The 20,700-nt window shown below is 58.2% G+C and overlaps 1 protein-coding gene across 3 annotated transcripts in view; it reads right to left on the bottom strand.

Moving 5' to 3' along the window:
- The window catches only part of FZR1 (fizzy and cell division cycle 20 related 1), a 28,872-nt gene that overhangs the window by 4,045 nt on the left and 4,127 nt on the right, over positions 1–20,700 (bottom strand). The window contains exons 1-6 of one of the 3 annotated variants that reach the window (XM_067734295.1): positions 18,474–18,669; positions 2,429–2,510; positions 1,146–1,271; positions 984–1,047; positions 777–904; positions 200–282 (exon numbers count right to left, since the gene is read on the bottom strand). In XM_067734295.1, the coding sequence (XP_067590396.1) occupies positions 200–282; positions 777–904; positions 984–1,047; positions 1,146–1,271; positions 2,429–2,497 (470 nt within the window). In that variant the 5' untranslated portion in view covers positions 2,498–2,510; positions 18,474–18,669. Of the gene's footprint in view, positions 1–199; positions 283–776; positions 905–983; positions 1,048–1,145; positions 1,272–2,428; positions 2,511–18,473; positions 18,670–20,700 lie in introns of those variants that run through there. The other 2 variants (XM_067734297.1, XM_067734296.1) reach the window with 2 other exon arrangements.

The following is a 20,700-nucleotide window of genomic DNA, read 5'->3' as shown; positions in this document are numbered from 1 at the left end:
CCTTCCCCTCTGCCCGGCGCCTCCTGCAGGACCCCTCTCGGGCTCCCAGCACCTTGTCTGGGCCCGCAGCAAGTCCCCAATGAGGGGGGTCCTCTGGGCCACCCCGTACCCCGTACACAGCTCTAGAACTGATGGCAGCTCCCGGGCCCTGCCAGCTGCCCCCCAGCCCCAACCCCGGCCAGTGCAGGTCTGGACTCACCTTTTGTTGCTGACGGGGGACAGGGAGTAGGGAGACACGTCATTGCCATCGTCGGGGCTGGAGCGCTTGGTGCTGAGGGAATACTGGGGGCAGGGGACACCCACTGAGTGGATGCTGCGTCCCGGAAGCCCTGTGCCCTGTGCCTGAGTCCAGGGTGCGCCGAAACTGGGAGGGGCTCTGACTAGAGATGCCCGTCCCGGGCAAACCAAGCCTCGCACCCAAGGCGTCCTCCTGCAGGGCTGCTGGCATCAGCCTGTCTCTCCAGCCCCCATGCAGCCACCAGCCCCTCAGCCCCGTCTCCTGAGGGACCCAAGCCAGGCCTTCTGGCGCTGCTCCAGGGCCCAAATGGGGAGGTGGGCTGCGGAGTGGCTCAGGCTGAGGCCCCGCCCATCCGCCCTGCATGCGGCACTGGTCCTAGGTCCCTCCAACCCGCAGGCGCGCAGAAGGGCGACAGGCCTGGTGCGGGGCACGGGGTTAAGTGGGCCCCCGCGCCTCTTGTATTCCAGCCCCCCGGCAGGGCTGAGATGGGAGGAAATGCCCGCGGAGGCTGAGACCGGAGGCAGCCAGCAGGGCTCACCGTGAAGAGGCCCTTCCTCTCAGGCGTGGAGGGCTGCAGCCTGCGGTCCTCCGTCTGCGGGTCCTGCACCTTCTCGATGCCGGCACCGAGCAGTTCGTTCTTCAGCAGAGCCGAGTAGGCCAGGCCGTCTGTGGGCACCAAGCTCCGTGAGGCTGGGCTGGGGGCTGGGGCGGAGGGGGCGGGGGGTGGGGGTACCTGAGTCCCGACCTTTGCCGTTGTCCGAGGTGGCGTCCTTGGCTTTCCGGTTTTGGCTGGGAGATTTCTCATTTTCCTGCGGGACAGGGAGGGGAAGGAGGTAGGGCTGAGTGGGAAGGACCCGGCCCGTGCCCCAAGGCTGCGCGGTCAGGGTCCCTCTCCCGACCCCCTCACGTTGATCCTGTGGAAATTCACGCTCCAGTTGGCGCCGGCTCTCGAGGGGATGAAGCGGTCCCCGTGCTTGCTGGGGGAGGACACGGGGGAGTTGGCGGGTGTCAGGGTTCGCCGCATCTCTGCAACCTGGAAAGACAGCAGGGTGGGCTGGGTGCCTCAGAGCCCCCAGAGCGCCCCAAGGCCACCCTCTCTCCTCCCCGACTGAGGCCCCGCCCACTGTGCCTCCTCGCCCTTGGCCTCTGGCCGCTGAACAAGGGTTTGATCTTGGTAGTGACCCACGTGCTGGAACCTGCTAGCGGCACCATGTCTGGGGCTCAGTTCGTCTGTCCGGCTCCGTGGGTGGGAAGAGGCCGGGGAGCGAAAGCCCGACCATGGACACCGCCACGTGCTGAGATCCGTTTCTCAGCGGTCACCAAAGGACGGGAACGTTGACAGCACAGAACAAAGAGCATCTGTCCCCCGACACTGAGAGCCTGTCGTCCTGCCAGCCCCATTCCCCACACACAAGGCTATTCCCCCATCAGACCACGACTCAGCCCCAGAACCAGGCAGTGGGAATGTCCCAGGAATGTCCCTTTTTCTACAAGGGATCTGCTGTAGGTTGAACTGTGTCCCCCAAAAGGATATGCTGAAGTCCCAAACCCTGATACTTGGCATGTGACCTTAATTGGAAAGGGGGTTTTGCACGTGTCATCAAGTTGAGACAAGGTCATACTGGAGCAGGGTGGCCCTAAATCTAAGGCCTGGTGTTCTCAGAAGAGACAGACACACCGGTACACAGAGTGAGGGGGGACGTGAAGATGAGGCAGAGACTGGAGGGTGGGTCTGTAAGCCTAGGACTGCCGGCAACACCAGAAGCCGGAAGAGGCAGGAAGGGCCCCGCCCTGGACGGCCCAGCACGGAGCTGAGAGCGCTGAGAACTGGCGGGCACAGCCTGCAACGTGTCGGGAGCCCAGGACAGAGAAACACAACACGGCGGAGGGAGTGGGGACGCAGGAAAGAGCAAAACAGGGCCCTCCCGTGCCACCATCACTCCTCTGCCCTGGCTGCCCACGAGGATGAGGGGTCTGTGGCCCCGGCAACGGAGGGCAGTGCAGGGAGGTGCTGGGGGGATCTCACACCTGGCGTGGCCATGCCGCCGAGGGGGAGGACGTGTTTGTCGCCTGTCGGCACCTCTGTTCTCCGAGGGCCAAAGCCCAGCAGCTGCCCGCCCCCCTGCGCCCCAACTCTCCCCGGCTCCAGCGGGCCCGGACAGCGCCGGCGGGGCAGCCCTGGGTACTCACGCTCGGCATCGTGTTCTCGTTCTGGATGACGATCTGCCGGAGGAGGCGCCGCTCGTAGTCCTGGTCCATGGCGGCCGTCAGCCTGGGCGGGAAGGGCGGGAGAGGTCGGCGCCAGCAGGCAGCGGTCCCCACTGCCGCCTGGCGAGCACAGGGCGCTCCTCGGGGACAGCCAAGTCCCCTGCCAGGTGGGGGCCCTTCCCTCCCAGGAGCCCAGCGGGACGTGACAGGGACAAACAGGCTCCTCTCTGGTTGTTCTGCAGGAACCTTCCACCAGGCCCGCACGCCTTTGTCCTGGTTCTGGCCAGTCGCCCGCTTACCCCAGGCCCCCCCATCCCCCACAGGCACCCATCTCGTCGCCTTCCTGCTTCAGACGCTCGAGGCCGTGAGCCGCCCCTGGGGCCTCGTCCTCGCCCCTGTGAGGGAGGCAGGGCGGCCCGTCAGTCGGGGTCTGCGGAGCTGACCGGGCGCAGGGCCTGCTGGGGCGGGGGATGGTGGCCTCCAGCGGACACACGCCTCTGCCCAGCTCCCACCAGCTCCCCCGACCGCCTGGGGAGGCCTCTGAGGAAGAGGAGCAAGAGTGCGGCAGCGAGGGGCGCCGAGGAGCATTCCAGGGAGGGAAGAGCAGACGCCTCAGAGGGCAGGGTGCCCTTCCCGGGGGATGGCAGGCCAGAGTCCAGGGATGCCTGAGGCTTGGGGCGGGGGGCGGCGCCGAGGGCCCCCCCCCCCCCCAGCACAGCCTCCTGCCCTGCGCCTGCTCTGCCCCTACCCCCCGGCCTCGCGCCATCACGGTCACCCTACGCTTCCGGCTGCAGCCCGAGGGCTGGACGCAGGCAGTGCTGGCTAGTTCCGGCCCCCGAGCCTCCAGGCCGGCGCTGCTCTGACAACCGACCAAGTATCAAGAATTGGAAAAGTGAAGGCTGGCCAGAAATTAAGTTTACAAATACAAATTCCTAGGTGTAGTACCCTCCACACTTGCCTTTAAAAAAAAAAAAAAAAAAAAAATGAGGGTTAAAAAAAAAAAAATTGAGGGTAAAATATACGTAACATAAAATTCACCATCTTCACCATTTTTAGGTGCACAGCTCAGCGGCATTCAGTCCATTCACGTTGTTGGGCAACCATCCCCACCATCCACCTCTAGAACTTTCTCGTCTTCCCAAACTGAAACCCTGTCCCCATGAAACATTCCCTCCCCATCCCCTTGCCCCTGTGAGCTCCTCAAGAAATCAAATACACACAGCCACGTGACCCAGCAACTGCACTTTGAGATATACACCCCAGAGAAAGGAAACAGACCCACACAGAAGCTAATGTTCAAAGGCTCTTACCAGTACTATTTACAAAAGCTAAGAAGAGAAACAACCCAAGTGTCACCCACAGTGAACGGATAAACAAGGCATGCTCCATCCCCACCCTGGAATATTACTCAGCCTTGAAAAGGAAGGAGATTCTGACACCTGCTACACCATGGATGAACCTTAAGGACATGATGCTGAGTGAAATAAGCCAGACACAAAAGGCCACATACTGTGTGATTCCACTCATGAGAGGTCCCAGAGCTGTCAAGTCCATACAGACAGAAAGTAAACCAGAGAGAACGTTTGCCCTTAAAAAAAAAAAAGACACCTGAGGAAAGTCCAGCGCTCGCGTCTCTCTGTGTGACCAGGAGACTACGAGACACTCAGGCCGATCTGCTGAACTGCTACTTTCGTGCCCCCAAATGGCCTCTCCGAGCTCCTGGGCCTAACCCTGGGCTGAAGCACCGGCACGAGCCTGTCAGGTCCTTGTCCCTCACCGGGATTATGTGATGCACAGGGCTGCCTTGGTGTGGCTTTGGCCCAAAGCCAGATGCTCGGCCGAAGCAGAGCCAGTCGGGTTAGACCCCACGGGACAGTAACACAGCCACTGGTCACCTCAGCGTGCCTATCTTACTCCGTGTTCCCTCCACGCGGCCCTGTGAACTGGATGCCTGTACCCCCTCGCAAAGATGAGGCTGTTGAAGCTGGGCAAGGGGTCAGGTGGGGGAATAGACAGGGCTCCTGCCTGGATGCCCACCCGCCCCCGTGCCCACGGCCCTCCCTCCACTCAGCCTGGGGCCCTTCTGAGCCCGTGCTGGCCCAGAGCCACCCATGCCCTGTCATCGACAGACAGCGGGCTTCCTGCTTCAGTGAGAAGCAGGGTTGCAACACCTCCGCCCCCTCCTCATTTCAGGTAAACCTTTGGGAGCAGGCACCCCCTTGTTGGCCAACGGCTTCCTGCCCCAGCAGGGGTCCCTAGACACATCTTGTCCATTCTGGCCCCAGAACATAGTCTCTGAAATGACGGATGGCTGTCTCTGTCTCTGGTCTTGACCTCCCCCTCCCAACGCGCCCACCCAGGGCCCCCCGCAAGCCCTCACCACACCCGACCGCTCCTGGGCAGCAGAGCCATAGCGGGACACAAAGGCGCCCATCTGAGCATCTGGCCTGGGGGGGAGACACCCATTCAGGGGACCGTTTCCCAAGCGCGGACCCGGCCGTCTCGCACCACAGTGCCAGGCCAAGTGCAAGCCAGAACCAAGCCCCAGCAGGGCCGGCGTCCTCGGTGACTGAGTGGCCCGTGAACGGGCTTCGAGTGGGGCTGGACACCAGGAAGAGCTGTCACGGCCCTGTTCTAGCAGCTCCAGAGTTGGGCCAGTTGGCTGTCCCTGCTCTGCAGACACGGAAATAAGGCTCAGAGAGCCTGGCTAACTTCCTGGCCCAACGTGTGTGGTCAACCACGGCGGCCCTGACCAGGGCCTCGTGTGCCGCCCGCCGGGCAGTGAGCCCTCGGGAGAGCAGGTGCAGGCACACTCGGCTGTGCGCTCGGCAGTACCACCTCCAGGGCCCCCACTGCTAGGCTACAGCTCGGGGCCGGCGGGGCCCAGGGGAACGAGGGGCCTCCTCATCAGCCGTCTAAGCCTCTCGGTCCACGTGAGCTCACTTCCGACGGAAACCACGGCCCCTCCGTTCACAGACCAAAGTCACCGTGCCAAAGACCCCAGCGGCTCCCTACGTGGTCAGACGGCAGGGCCCAGACAACAGCTCGGATGCCGCCCGCACGCCAGAACCTAAGCAGAGCCTAAAGCACCGCGGTCATCTCGGAGCACATGGGGCGGGAGACTAGTCTCCTGGGATGCGCAAAGAAGCTGCTCCTAAGACACCACGTGTCCTTGCACAGGGGGTGCGCTGAATCCGAGTCCAGCGAGTACGCCCAGTGTGGCGCACCCCCCTCCATCTGCCCGCGACGTCCCAACGGGACAGTCTACAGAAGCCCGTGCAGCTGGCGGACGTCTCACTGCTGACAGATGTGTCTGTTGAGGGTCAGAGATGTTCCTAGTCCCCAGCCTCTGGGTATGTTCCTTTGTATGGCAGAACGGGCTTTGCAGATGGGGTTAAGGCCCCTGGGATGGGGATGTCCCGGGGGGCCCAGTGGAGGCGGAGGGTCAGAGGCAGAGAGAGACGGGAGATGCTGCGCTGCTGGCTGTGAGGATGCAGGAGGGGCCGCGAGCCAGGAAGGCGGCGCCTCTAGAAGCTAGAAAAGGCGGGAACAGATGCTTCCCTGGAGCCTCCGGGAGGACTAGCCCTGCCCACGCCTGGATTTTAGCCCCGTGAGGCCCGAGCCAGTCTCCTGACTTCCAGGACTGTGTGAATAAATTTCTGTTGTTTTAAGCCACTGAGTTTGTAATAATTTGTTACAACAACTGCAGGACACGCACACACCAGGGGCAGGCGGAGGAAGGTAGAGCACCAAGACCACCTTTGCTGATCTTCAGGGAGTGGTGGCTGCCAAGAGGGTGTCCTCAACGTGGGCCCTTAGAGGCATGCTCTCTGCCCCAGCCCGTGCAGCTCACGCGTCTGTCGGAGAGTCTTCATTCACCCCACCAATCCCATGTTTTCTGAGCACCCTCAGGCCTGGGGCGGGTGCTAGGCTGAAGCAGGCAGCGAGGACACAGTCCCACCGTGCTGAGCTCCCTGCCTAGCGGGGCGGCGAGCCAGAGACAAGTCACCAGGGGAAGAGGAGCCATGCCGGTGGCAGCACACCACAGCGGCCAGCTGTCTACGGAGGGCCAAGGCGGACGCGAGGTCCAGATTGGGCGGTGGGTGAGTGTGTGGGGCCGTCAGGTGCCAGCATCCAGCCCAGGATCATGTCTCCGAGACCCGACCCCTCACAGAGGGACTCGCGGAGGCGTGGGCACGGGTGCAGGGGCTCTGGGACTAACGCCTTCTCAAGCTCTGCCCTTGTAGATGCAGAGGACGCACCCCACCATGGATGCTGCTCTCTTTTCTAAAGTGACAAGCCAGCCTATATGACAAACCCACAGCCAACATCGTCCTCAATGGTGAAAAACTGAAAGCATTTCCACTAAGATCAGGAACAAGACAAGGTTGCCCACTCTCACCACTCTTATTCAACATAGTTTTGGAAGTTTTAGCCACAGCAATCAGAGAAGAAAAGGAAATAAAAGGAATCCAAATCGGAAAAGAAGAAGTAAAGCTGTCACTGTTTGCAGATGACGTGATACTATACATAGAGAATCCTAAAGATGCTACCAGAAAACTGCTAGAGCTAATCAATGAATTTGGTAAAGTAGCAGGATACAAAATTAATGCACAGAAATCTCTGGCATTCCTATACACTAATGATGAAAAATCTGAAAGTGAAATCAAGAAAGCACTCCCATTTACCATTGCAAGAAAAAGAATAAAATATCTAGGAATAAACCTACCTAAGGAGACAAAAGACCTGTATGCAGAAAATTATGAGACACTGATGAAAGAAATTAAAGACGATACAAATAGATGGAGAGATATACCATGTTCTTGGATTGGAAGAATCAACATTGTGAAAATGACTCTACTACCCAAAGCAATCTACAGATTCAATGCAATCCCTATCAAACTATCACTGGCATTTTTCACAGAACTAGAACAAAAAATTTCACAATTTGTATGGAAACACAAAAGACCCCGAATAGCCAAAGCAATCTTGAGAACGAAAAATGGAGCTGGAGGAATCAGGCTCCCTGACTTCAGACTATACTACAAAGCTACAGTAATCAAGACAGTATGGTACTGGCACAAAAAGAGAAACATAGATCAATGGAACAGGGTAGAAAGCCCAGAGATAAACCCACGCACATATGGTCACCCTATCTTTGATAAAGGAGGCAGGAATGTACAGTGGAGAAAGGACAGCCTCTTCAATAAGTGGTGCTGGGAAAACTGGACAGGTACATGTAAAAGTATGAAATTAGATCACTCCCTAACACTATACACAAAAATAAGCTCAAAATGGATTAAAGACCTAAATGTAAGGCCAGAAACTATCAAACTCTTAGAGGAAAACATAGGTAGGACACTCTGTGACATAAATCACAGCAAGATCCTTTTTGACCCACCTCCTAGAGAAATGGAAATAAAAACAAAAATAAACAAATGGGACCTAATGAAACTTCAAAGCTTTTGCACAGCAAAGGAAACCATAAACAAGACGAAAAGACAACCCTCAGAATGGGAGAAAATATTTGCAAATGAAGCAACTGACAAAGGATTAATCTCCAAAATTTATAAGCAGCTCATGCAGCTTAATAACAAAAAAACAACCCCGTCCAAAAATGGGCAGAAGACCTAAATAGACATTTCTCTAAAGAAGATATACGGACTGCCAATAAACACATGAAAGAATGCTCAACATCACTATTCATTAGAGAAATGCAAATCAAAACTACAATGATGTATCATCTCACACCAGTCAGAATGGCCATCATCAAAAAATCTAGAAACAATAAATGCTGGAGAGGGTGTGGAGAAAAGGGAACCCTCTTGCACTGTTGGTAGGAATGTAAATTGATACAGCCACTGTGGAGAACAGTATGGAGGTTCCTTAAAAAACTACAAATAGAACTACCATATGACCCAGCAATCCCACTACTGGGCATATACCCTGAGAAAACCATAATTCAAAAAGAGTCATGTACTAAAATGTTCATTGCAGCTCTATTTACAATAGCCCGGAGGTGGAAACAACCTAAGTGTCCATCATCGGATGAATGGATAAAGAAGATGTGGCACATATATACAATGGAATATTACTCAGCCATAAAAAGAAATGAAATTGAACTATTTGTAATGAGGTGGATAGACCTAGAGTCTGTCATACAGAGTGAAGTAAGTCAGAAAGAGAGAGACAAATGCCGTATGCTAACACATAAATATGGAATTTAAGAAAAAAAAATGTCATGAAGAGCCTAGGGGTAAGACAGGAATAAAGACACAGACCTACTAGAGAATGGACTTGAGGATATGGGGAGGGGGAAGGGTAAGCTGTGACAAAGCGAGACAGAGGCATGGACATATATACACTACCAAACGTAAGGTAGATAGCTAGCGGGAAGCAGCCGCATTGCACAGGGAGATCAGCTTGGTGCTTTGTGACCGGCTGGAGGGGTGAAATAGGGAGGGTGGGAGGGAGGGAGACGCAAGACGGAAGAGATATGGGAACATATGTATATACATAACTGATTCATATGATTCATTTTGTAGCAAAGCAGAAACTAACACACCATTGTAAAACAATTATACTCCAATACAGATGTTAAATAAATAAATAAAGTGACAAGCCAGTGCCCTCAGGGGCACCCGCCCCGCACACCCAGGTTGTCTCAGTGAGGAGGTAGACAGACGCCAAGGGCCTCAACCAAGATCTCTGGAGGAACTCGCAGTATTGGCCGGCCGCAGTCATACCCAAACCACATGATGCTGGCGACAAAACTGGTCTGAGCCCCCGCTCCAGCCCATTCTCGGAGCCGAGGGCCTGCGGCTCCGCCAGGCTGCAAGCGGCCTATTCTAGAGAGTGGAGGTGGCATCCGAGAGAGTCCTCGGTCCCAGGACCTCAGGGACGCCCGCCCACCTCCTCTAAGACTGCTGCTTGCCGCACTGCAGAAGACCAGAAGAGTCCGAAGCCCTGAGAGAAAAGGCTGATGAATTCACGTGTGGAGAAATGAAAAGTGTCTGCAAGCAAATACACCACAAACACAGTTTTCTAAAAAAAGAACGACACAACCGGGAAAAGTACCTGCCATCCTCAGGACAGACCAAAGCAGCAGAGGATACAAACAAACGGTTCCTGGAAAAAGAGGCTCGGCTGCACGCGCGGCCCGAGGGCTGCGAACCCAGCCCAGAGCCCGCTCCCTCCTCTCCCCAAGCAGCTCCAAGATCAGATGACGCACCCTCGCGCCCACTCTTGGCAGGAGCCGGAGTTTGGCAACTGCTTTCAGAATCTAAAAACGCACATCCTCTCTGACTTCTAAGAATTTACCCTTAGAAACTCTGGCGCGCGTGGGCAAAACCCTGTGTACGGCGATTTCTCCGCAGTCTGCTTAGGAAAGCAGGGGACAAGAGAAGTCTACAGACCAGACGTCTACCTGAAGGGTGTGGCCCATCTCCCCACAGGAGGCACTGCAGTAAAAGGGGGGGGGGTCTTTGGGACCCAGTGCACGTGACAACATGCTGTGTAGAACAAGCTATTTCTGGAAGGTTTGGGAAGGTCGGCTGGGGAAGAGGAACTAGAGGACGGGGTCAGGAGAGGAAGGAAGCCCTGGTCCTCCTGCCTTGTCACTCTGTGCTTCTTGGATTCTGCATCAGGGAACTCGCCCGGCCATTCAAAGAAACGAGCAGCTGGGGAGAGCGGGGACCATGCATGCCCCAGCTCGAGACCAGAAGAGTCTGGGCAGCAGGGGCATGGCTGGCTGTGCAGGGGAACGCTCTGCCACCTTTGCTGTGTGTCTGCAAAGTTTCCTAGTAAAAGGCAGAGAGAGAGTAGTGACTTTTCTGTTGAAAAGAAGTCCCGAGCACAGCGGCTGAGAAAGGCTCCCCCAGGCTGCAGGGGGTTTAGAGCTGCCTTGGGGGACAGAGCGGGGAAGGAAGCGATGAGAGCCTGCTCAGGGGGGCCAGAACCCTGGCCCTGGAGACGCTCTGCCCGGAAGCCGGCACCTGCAGGCTGGTGTCCGCAGTCTGTGAGGTGGGCTGGGGTTCTCAGTCGCTGGCTGCCACTGCCCCCTCTGCACTGTCACTGGGAGGCTCGCCCACCCGCCAAGCTAGCCCTTAAGGTGGGTCTCCTCTTTACCCCTCGTGGCCCCCAGAATGAAGAGCCAGGCGGCCCACACCTTCTCTCATTGCTTCAGACTAGCCTTCAGTCTCCGAGCCTCAGCCTAGGCCTCTGGGAAATGGGCATGATCCTGTCACCTGAAGGGACAGAATGAGGTCCCTACAAGGCTAGGAGTAGGGTCTGCACGTGTCACAGACCACCTGACCCCTCAGGGCTGCCCTCCTGTGCGCTCCTCACGTTCACCCCCAGCCCCGGCCCTCTCCGAGAGTGAGGTCGACTCATGCTGGATGAAGAGGTCCCAGTGACAGAGCAGGGCCCTTGCTTTCAAGCCGGCTGTCAAGAGCTGGCTGCCCCTCCTGAGGAGGCCTTCCCTGCAGCTCCTCGCTACCCTGACCTTGCTCGGCCCTACAGCGCGCCAGGGTTCCAGGCACCAGATGCTCAGCAGGAGGTTCCCTGTCAGTACAACCCAGGGGTCCTCACCAGGGTGGTTCTGCCCTCAGGGGACACCGGGCCAGGTCTGAGGATGTCTGTGGTTGTCAGGACCGTGGGTGCCCGGGATGCTGCTCTACATCCCAGCACCTGGGATGCGCCCCACCCCCGTCCCCAGAGAATGACCCGACCCCCGTGTCTGCAGTGCTGGGGGAGGGCCCTGTAGGGCCAGGCCAGGGAGGCTCCCTGGTAAGATGATGGGGCATGGGCTGGCCCTGGGGTTAGCAAGGACCAAGGGGCCTGAAGATAAGCCAGTGCCCCAGCCCCACGAGCCCTCCTTCCAGCTGGAGCCGGAGGCGGCTGGGGTCCCACGTGAGGAACAATACCAAGAGCAAGCTTTCACCTCAGGTCACTGCCAGCCCCCAGGTGTGGGCAGGAACAGGCCCTCCCTCCCCAGCCCACAGAGGAGGAAAGGAGGTCAGGCAGGGGCATGTGGGGCAAGACCCATGACAGTGCAGCCCCTCTGACTGTCACTGTCAAGGCCTCCCCGGGGGGTGTGCGGTGCGTAGGGCAGCATCCTGGGCACACCCTCCACTAGTCCACGCCAGGCCTGGAGGGGCCCAGCCAGCACTGCTTCCAGCAGTGCTCAAACTGCAAGTCCCTCAAGGCCTTTGCTTATCTTTAAAACCGGTCCTGCTGTTTTCCTGCTGCAGGCTCGGAGGCCAAGGAGATACCGTGTGACGTGGTTCATGACTCTGCTCAGGCTGAGCACGGTCTGGTGTGGCATGTGGCCGCCTGCCTGCCTGCCCGCCTGCCCGCGGCACCGCTGACATCTGGGCCATCCTGGGCGCTGCGGGGTGTGGAGCAGCCTCCCTGGCCCCCACCTGCTCAATGTCAGGGGAGACTCCCTCCAAGTTGTGTGGATCACAGATGTCCGCATACGTAGCCTAGTGTCCCCTTGGGGGGGGCGGGGTGCAGGATCACCCCGAGTGAGGGTAACTCTGGCCTCGGGGGGGCTGGTCACACCAGCTCCCCACACGGGGCGCAGGGAAGGGAGGGGAAGAAAGCATGCCAGCAGGGGCCTGGGCACGCCGCCCTGCCAGGTCCAGTGTGGGCACTGCATCCCAGGCGGACGGGGCACTGCTCCTGGCCCTGTGGGGAGAGCATCAGAGCACAGATGCGGACAGTGAGAGCAGTGACACGAAGCACACCTGTGCCCCTCCAGCAGCCAGCACAGCGCCAAGCAGTCCAGGTGCTTGACTCAACTTGGTCCCCAGGTGCCACCCTATCTCCATTCCACAAAAGAGGGGCTCGGGCGCTCCATCCCGCCTGCCCCCACCTGCCCATGGCTGCTCGGGCTCCGCAGTGAGAGGCTCCCCAGGCCCAGCACCAGCAGTCCAGCCATCTAAAGCCCCAAGGCCCACTCAGGACCGGTCATCACGGCCGCCGGCCTGCCCCAGCAGGAGCCATCCAATTAGGGATCATGGTGACAAACGGCTGGGGCTCCCTGAGAACCGTCATCTCGGGGCACAGACTTTCAACGGGCCCAACACCTCGGGGAAGCGCCCTCCTTTCCGGAAGCATGCAGGCGGAAGAACCTGGAGACCGGGGCTGGCTCTGGTGCCCATCCCTGGCTTCCTGACTACCAGCCCCCGAGAAAGGCGGGGGGCTGGTCGTCTTCTTCCAGCCGGTCTCTGAGGGGTTGGGGGAAAAGTCCCACATGAGAGACCCAACCAGAAAATGTGGGTCGTCCACTCTTCCGCTACAGTCAGGGTCTGGCTCTGCCTCTTCCTCCTGGGCCCAGGCAGGCCGGCCCGGCGGCCCCCTCCCCGCACAATCGTCAACCAGTCCCAGCACGGTGGATGAGAAAGGGCGGGCTGCAGACAAGGACAGACCTGCTCTGAGTCCTGGCTTCAACCCTTACTGGCTGCATGGCTTTGGGTGAGCAACTTCTCCTCTCTGAACCTCAGTCTCTTCATCTCAAAGTGGGGGATAATGGGATAACACCGCACGTGTTGCGGTGACCTGGGTGCAGCTTCTGTGAAGCAGCAGGTAGAGGGCCAGACCCAAAGGAGACGCTAGGAAATGGGGGCTGGTCTCACGGGCTCAGTGACAGGCGCACAACAGGTCCCAGACGCCCCTGCTTCCTGCTCTACCGCGCGGTAACGTGGGCTGTGCGGCACGGGAGGTACCCTGGTGGCCACAGGCCACCAGGCAGGGCCCCATCTTCTCCCATGCTGCCCCCGAAGGTGAAAAGGACTGGTCTCCCCTTGGAGGAGGCAGGACCGTCCTGAGAACGTGGGAGGAGCAGGGTTGTGGGCTGGAGGGCTGGCTGTGGTTGTACAAGGCTAGGACCTGGGCTCCTGTGAAGGGAGTGGCCTCCCCCCGCAGAGGAAACACAACGATCTAGCGGCCCCTTATGTCTAAGGACAGCAAAGGACAAGGCTGGGAACAGCCAGAGTCAGAAAGGACTGTGCCCGGCACTGGACGGGGGACAGCGCGTCTTCCCGAGTGGCCGAAGGGAACCAGTAGGAGAGGGGGGCCTGGTGGCACGGCCCTGAGGAGCATCTTCCTTTCATTCGTTTGCTCATTCATTCATTCATTCACCTGAGGCTACTGCCCTTCTGTGTGCAGGCAGGTGCAGGAGCTGCAAAGCAGGGAGCCAGAGTTATGGCCCACCCCGGGGCTCACAGCCTCAAGGAGAGGAGAATCCCGTCAACACCTCTTTTCTCCGTGACAACACCCCCAAGAGCACACGGCTGGCAGCAGGGCACCTCCACCCCATGTGAGATTGCTGCTCGAAACCTCAGAAATGATGCCTGAAGCGCAGTTTCTCATCCCCCCACCTCTCAGCACACAAAGCACCCACTCCCGTCTGACTTGGTGAAACATTCAGACCGTAAAGGCGTCTGGGTCTGCAGCAACCCAGATGATGCAAACCCCACGCAAAGGAAGAACAACTTGGGGGCCACAAAACTGTGATTTATGTCGGAGGCCTGACTCTTGGGACTCCATCCAAGGCTGGATGTCCCATCAGGACCCCAGAGCCCTTACACATCTCTGCATCCGCTTGCACACCTGCAGAGACAGGGATCTCACCCCCTCACAGGCAGCCTTGAGCAACAGAAAGTGCTTCCTCAATCTGTCTCACCGTGGTTCCTCGCCATGGGTCCCAGGGGGCGGTGGCAGAAGGAAATGCCTAGAGTGTTTAGGGCAGCCCTGGCACTGCTGACACTCAGGTGGGTCCTCCTCTGTGGGGGGCCGTCCTGGGCACTGTGGGGGGTTGAGCAGTTTCCCTGGCCCCGCCCACTGGATGTCCCACCCCCAGGTTTGACAACCACCTAAACCAGTGGAGACCCTCTGGTTTAGGGAACTCCTTAGGGGGAATAGTTGCTTCCCCCCTCTCCCCCAGCTTGAAAGACTAGCACTGACCTCTCAGCTGCTCAGCCCTTCTGTAAGTGCAGAGAGACAGACAGACAGACAGACATGCCCCAACCCTCATCTTTCCCTCCTCCTCCCCCCACCATCCTTCCACCCCTCCCCCCAGCGGCCCCTCCTCACTGTGGGACCCAGTGCAAATACAGCCTGACCCCCTTCCTGCGGTGGCTGTCATGCCTGGTAGGGATGAGACCCACCCTGATGGTCAATGGTTCCTGGGCCCATTCTGATCTGGGGAAGGGCATGGGGGGGTCTGGAAAGAATGGTTTGGGGAGGCTGGGGTGTAAGGAGCACACTGGGGGCAGGAAGAGGAAAAGGTGACAAGGCCAGAATGGCAGGCTCCTGGGCTGTGCCCTGGGCGGCTGGTGGCAGGGAGGTGGGGAAGGGACGGGTGGAGGGGCTTGATGAGATGTGCGTCTGCAGGCTGGCGGTGGCGCACTGGGCAGAGGGGGGTGGGAGCAGGGAGACGGGGCCTGCTTGCCCAGGTGAGAATGCAGATGGTTCTGGAAAGATGGGGGGGACGGAAAGGAGGGACCCAGGTGAGGCTGGGGGAAGTAAGGGGGGGGAAGGGCAGGTCTGTGGAAAGAGCAACCTTTTCTGGATGCACCGCAGGACACCCAGGAGAGGATCTACTGGCTGCTGGCCGCGTGGGCCTGCAGTCAGGAGCCAGACTTGGGCCTCAGCAGCAAATGAGGACAGGAAGCTAAGGGCGAGGAGCAGGCCACCAAGGACTGCATGCAGAGGCATCTGAGTCCCGATTAAACAGCAGGGCCGCCCCACAAGAAACTGTGCCCGGCTGTTCCTAGCAGCTCCATTCGCAATACGCAGAAGGTGCCAACGGCCCAAGGGCCCCCCAACTGGTGGACAAACACAATACGGCCCATCCATACAACGGAATACTATCCAGCCACAAAAAAGGGAGGACACGCTGCAACGTGAACGAACCTTAAAGATGCGATGCTCAGTGAGAAAAGCCAAACATGAAAGGCCACATACTGTATGATTCCATTTATATGAAACGCCCAGAACAGGCAAAGCCAGAGAAACAGAGTGGTTAGTGGTTGCCAGGGGCCGAGGAGGGGATGGGGAGTGACTGCAGATGGAGATGCTCTAAACTAGATGGTGGTGATGCATGCACAACCTTGTAAATACACTGAAAACCCCCAACTGTACAACTTAAATGAGTGAATTGTGGAATACAATAATTATATCTGAGGAAAGCTGTTACCAACAAAAATAAATAAGATGATAAAAGGAGGGCGAGTGAAGGACGAAGGCGGAAGCACAGGAAGTCAGGCGAGTGGGTTCCACGTTCTACTTTTTTTTTACGACTCACAGTAGTCAGATGACTAAAGGAAACAAGGCCGGGAGGGTGCACAGCACGTTCTCTCCTTCTATTCACACCTGAGGACACTGAGGCAGGAGAGAGTAGTCACCTGCCAAGAACACAGGACATGCTGGTCAGGCGACCAACGTCCCGTCAAGACTGTCAGTGCCACATTCGGGGGGCTCCGGTTGCGCGCCTGTCCCCTGACTTAAACACTCCCTGCCTGCACCAGGCAGGCTCCGAAGCGGCCAAAGCCTGGGGTAGGCCAGTGCGGGGTGGGCAGGGCCGTGATCAGTGGAGCTGACGAGCAAGAAGCCACTGGGGCCTGTGAGGGAGCATAAGTCAGACCACAGGGAGCTCTTGGGGCAGAAAAGGGGGAGCCAAATACTCCCTTCCCAGCTCTGCCAACCCCCAGGACCGGCCAGGACCCCCGCATTCTACAGCTCCAGCCTCGCCGGGCCCTATGCAGCGTCTGGGGATGGAGTCCCTGTACTCACAGGCCTCCCGGTCAGGCTCTAGTCCAAGATCTCTCCCCCTTGGCACTGTGGACATTCAGAACCAGATCATCCTATGTGGGGGACCGTCCTGGGCGCTGCGGGGTGTGGAGCAGCACCCCTGGCCCCCACCCCCTCGATGTCAGGAGCAGCCCAGTCATGACAACCACAGATGTCCCCAGACATCACCAGTATCCCCAGTTGAGAACCTCTGCTCTAGAAGAGAAGGATTACAAGGGTGCTGCAAGTTGGCTGCTTTCTTAAAGACCAAGTTCCTTGATGCCAGCCAGAAGTCCCCAGGATCGACCCTCCAGACTGAATGACTTTGGATCCTCATCTGTCTCAGTAACACTGAGCGAAAGGTCCCACAACCAACCCCACTCGGGGCCTCCCCAAACCCAGAAGTCCTGGGTATACAAAACCTGCCCCGGTCAGAGGCCCCAAAATCTACGAATGGCAGGAGACAGAGGACCTGGTGTGAAAATCGATGCAGACCCGCTTCTGAAGACTCATCAGGCTCCGAGGTCCTCCTTGCCCAGCCCCAGACAGATAGCACCACCCAGGGCACAGATTCTGAGATCGTCCTGGGAAATGGTCACGGTGGCACGCTGGCCAGCACAGTCACGTGAGACGCGGCCCCCCGGCCACAGCAAAGCAACTGTCCTTTGAACCAAGAGCTGTCCAAGGACCAGAGCCCCGGCGTTTGGAGGCGGAGGAGCCTGCATCCTTAACACAACCCTCTTGGAGCAATCCAACCTCACTCACTATGCAAAGCACAGCTGGGCGGCCACCACACCTGCTTCCACTCTCAGGTTCAGAAGAAAAGCCGGCTCAGCATGGCCAAAACAGAAGGGGTCCTCGACATCAACAGTCATGACGGCCCACGAGACATTCTGCCCATAAATGGGCCAGGGGGACAACATGTACCCGCCGGCTGCATGAGGTCTGCGTGGACAGTTAGGTAAACTGTCCTTGTTCCAAGTATGCTAAGAAGCGGTGGGGACCGGGGTGAGGGGGGTCGAGGAGAGTGGGGTGCAGCCTCACCAGCTAAAGGCATGAGGTCATCGCTTAGTGGACTGGGGGTGGGGGGATCTAGTTCTCAGTTTGAGAGGCACCTTGAACCAAGGGATGACTTGAGGGGAAAGAGAACAGGGAAAAACCAAACGGGTTTAGGCTGGACAGCTGCACAACAGCGGGACTCAGGCTTTGAACTGGGGGCAGGTCTGGACAGTGCAGGACCAATGGGAGGTGGGGGTCAGTTTTTAGCAGGGGAAAACGGCTGTGACAGCGTGACTGTGCCACACTTGCGGGATCCGGGGTGGCCGGGCTAGTGCTTGTTGGAAGACCCAGAATGGTCCCGGATTGGAGGGCAGTTGGGCACCACCAGGCGGTCACATTTTGGGGAGGTCAGTGGTGAGATGGGAGCGCTGGATTCTGGGTGGGTCATGGCCAGAATGGGTCAAGCCGTAAGGGTGCGGGGAGCAGAAACCAGACGGGCTGGGAGCCAGTGGGGCACTTATGTATTCAAAACTCGTCGCCTAACTGCTTCCGTGTGCCAGGAGCAGAGAGGGGCGCGGTGAGCACAATGGGGCGCCCATACGGGCAGGGCCTCCGCACCTCACCCTGGCTGTTCCAGGGTCCACGAACCTCAGATTGTATTTTATCCGGGCGGGGGGCGGGGGCTGGTCCAAGACGGAGAGAGTTGTGACAGCTGGGGCGGGGAGTTTCAATTTGGGCAGGCCCCAGCTGTATGGTGTGAACTTGAGAGACCCGGGATTGACAGGCCAATGATGAAGAACACAGATTAGGGCGTGGGCCTGCCGTTCTGGGGAACAGAGTGGGGAGTCCCCCGGTTTGGGGCGGGGAGCGGTCAGAGCTCAACCTGCTAATTACAAAAGGATAGGGACGCTGACCGCGCGGGGAGGTGACGGCCTGCAGGTGGCTCGGCTTGCGGAGGTCACGCAGGGCCTGCTCTATGGGGAGGCTCGGACGTGGGGGTTAGGACGGGAGATGGGATGCTGAGGTCACCCGGGCCTAGCTCGGCTTGCGGGGCGGCCCGCCGGCGTCCGGCCGGCTCCCGAGGGGTGGGGGGGCCTGAGCTCGGGGGCGGCGGGCCGGGCCGCCGGCTCGGTTTCGGGGGCCGGGCAGGCCCGCGCCGCTGCCAGGCCCGCCCGACTCGGGGGTCGCGCTCGGGTCCAGGGGGCGGGTCCCCAGACCTCGGCCGCCTCACCTGGCTCGCTCCCGTCGCCCGTCGCCCGTCGCTCGCTGCTTCCGCCAGCCCCGCCTCTCCCGGCGCCGCGCCGCGCCCGCCTCCGCTGAGCGCAGCTACGCCGCGTCCGGCCGCGGCCGCCGCTGACGGGATCCCGGGCTCCCCGCTCCTTAATATGGCGTCGGTCGCGGCTCCGCGCCCTCCGGCACCCTCCTCCGGGCGCGCTCCCGCGGCCGGCCCCGCCCCCGCGCTGCGTGCCGCCGTCCCGCCCCCGCGCGCCGGGGCCTCGGGTCCGCGTCCCGCCCCGCCCACCCCGCGCAGCTGTGCCTGCTCGCCGCGGGCATCTCGGGACGACGTGACGTAGCCCGCGATTCGAATCAATACAGTAAGCGTGGTGCCACGGGTTGCCCAGGGCAACCGCGCAGGAACAGGATCCGCGGCCCGCGAAGGCAACTACGTGGGAATCCGGGGGAGTGGCTCCTCTCAATTTAGAGAGTTGTTCTTAGCAGGGGACGGTCGCAGAAACAGGTACCCCTGGGCGAACCCACACCGCAGTGACGGTGTCACACCGCGTGATAAGCGCAGGTGAGACCCACAACAGGTGCATGTGAGGGTCATGCAAACCCCACTGCCTACTGAAACACATTCACTCATTCAACAGGTTGGAAAAGAATTTCCAGACACAAGGCAGAATGTAAAAAAGAATTTATTAAAGGGAAGGGTCGCTGCCAGAACAGCGGGATGACTTTCTGATAGGGAGAGCTGACCCCTACCACGGGTTACTTGTTTTTTGTTGTTTTTTTTTTTTTTGCGGTACGCGGGCCTCTCACTGTTGTGGCCTCTCCCGTTGCGGAGCACAGGCTCCGGACGCGCAGGCTCAGCGGCCATGGCTCACGGGCCCAGCCGCTCCGCGGCATGTCGGATCTTCCCGGACCAGGGCACGAACCCGTGTCCCCTAGCATCGGCAGGCGGACTCTCAACCACTGCGCCACCAGGGAAGCCCACTTGTCTGTTTTTATAGCCAGGGAACAAAGGAACTTGCGAGTCATCTGATTGGGTAGGGTATGCATACTTCCAGTGTGCAGAGTCGGGGAAGAACAGGACAAATACCCTTCCTTATATGGGACGGGAAAGGAGCAGGGCAGAATGCCTGGGAGGGCTAAAAGATGTAATGGTTGCTACGTGACAGAGTGATGAGTCCCGTAACTCTCTGTTCCGGCGATGTTGGCCCTCTGAGTTTATCTTGTTCTTTGTCCTTGGAGGACCACATTTCTCCCTCTTTAAATAAGCAAATAAAACAGCAATCCTCCTTTAACATTGCACCGGTCCCACCTCGGTTAGCTGTAAGTCTAAAACTCTCCTATTCTGTACAACCACTCCTGCTGGAGTATTTATTTGTTCTCGTAGAGTGTTAATTTGAGCTGCTAGGTTGACAATCTGTTGTGTGAGTTCGAGAGAGCTGTCGGGCAGTGACAATAGAATTTAGAAGTCCAGCTGAGCCCGTTCCTATCCCAATGATAATCCCTAGGGCTGGTATTACAGTGGGGGTTGCCTGCTTTTGTTTATGTGATTGAGAGTATAACGGAAGCAGGATACGGTCACCGATAAGGGTAAGGTTAGGAATAATGTATGCAAGGGTACAGGTCCCCATTCAGTTGGCTGGAAGGCATAAATAAGCATTGGATCAGCAAAGGAAATAGGTGATGATTTGTAGGGTCTAAGCAGATGTCTAAAGTGATATTGAAGTAGGGTTTTCCTAAATGAGTACGGGAATGTTCTATGCCCCCATAGGTGGTAGCTAAAGTCATTCCAGCTAAAGGGGAGAGGCAAACAATCTTTGAGGAACGGGAAAAAAGTTATAAGCCCAGTTAAAAGAAGGAATAGTAGGGTTCCACCCTATGTCGTAGTACTCGGGTGTCTTGAGTTTTCTGTAGTCTTCTTGTTTAATATTAGAGGGTTGGAACAAAAACTTGTGGTTCTGATACGGGCAACTTGGGGATGGGGTGGGGCAGATGGAGGTCCCAAAATAGCTAGCCTGTGTCCAATTGGTGGTAACATTGGGAGGTTTTGGGAAGTAAATGCTGTAGAAAGGGGAATCAAAATTGTTAAGTATGGGGATAGTTTGTTTTGTCGTCAGTTACGAGGGAAACCCATGTTTGGGTAGGGGAAAGGGTGAACGTATGATTACAGGCCTGGGAAATATTGAGGAATTTACCTACAGGGGCCCCTGGTCGAGAGAGAGAGGATA

Source organism: Pseudorca crassidens, chromosome 3, assembly GCF_039906515.1.
Source record: "Pseudorca crassidens isolate mPseCra1 chromosome 3, mPseCra1.hap1, whole genome shotgun sequence".
Taxonomy (NCBI): domain Eukaryota; kingdom Metazoa; phylum Chordata; class Mammalia; order Artiodactyla; family Delphinidae; genus Pseudorca; species Pseudorca crassidens.
The sequence above is the reverse complement of the archived record's forward strand: the minus strand, read 5'-3'. Positions and strand labels throughout refer to the sequence as shown.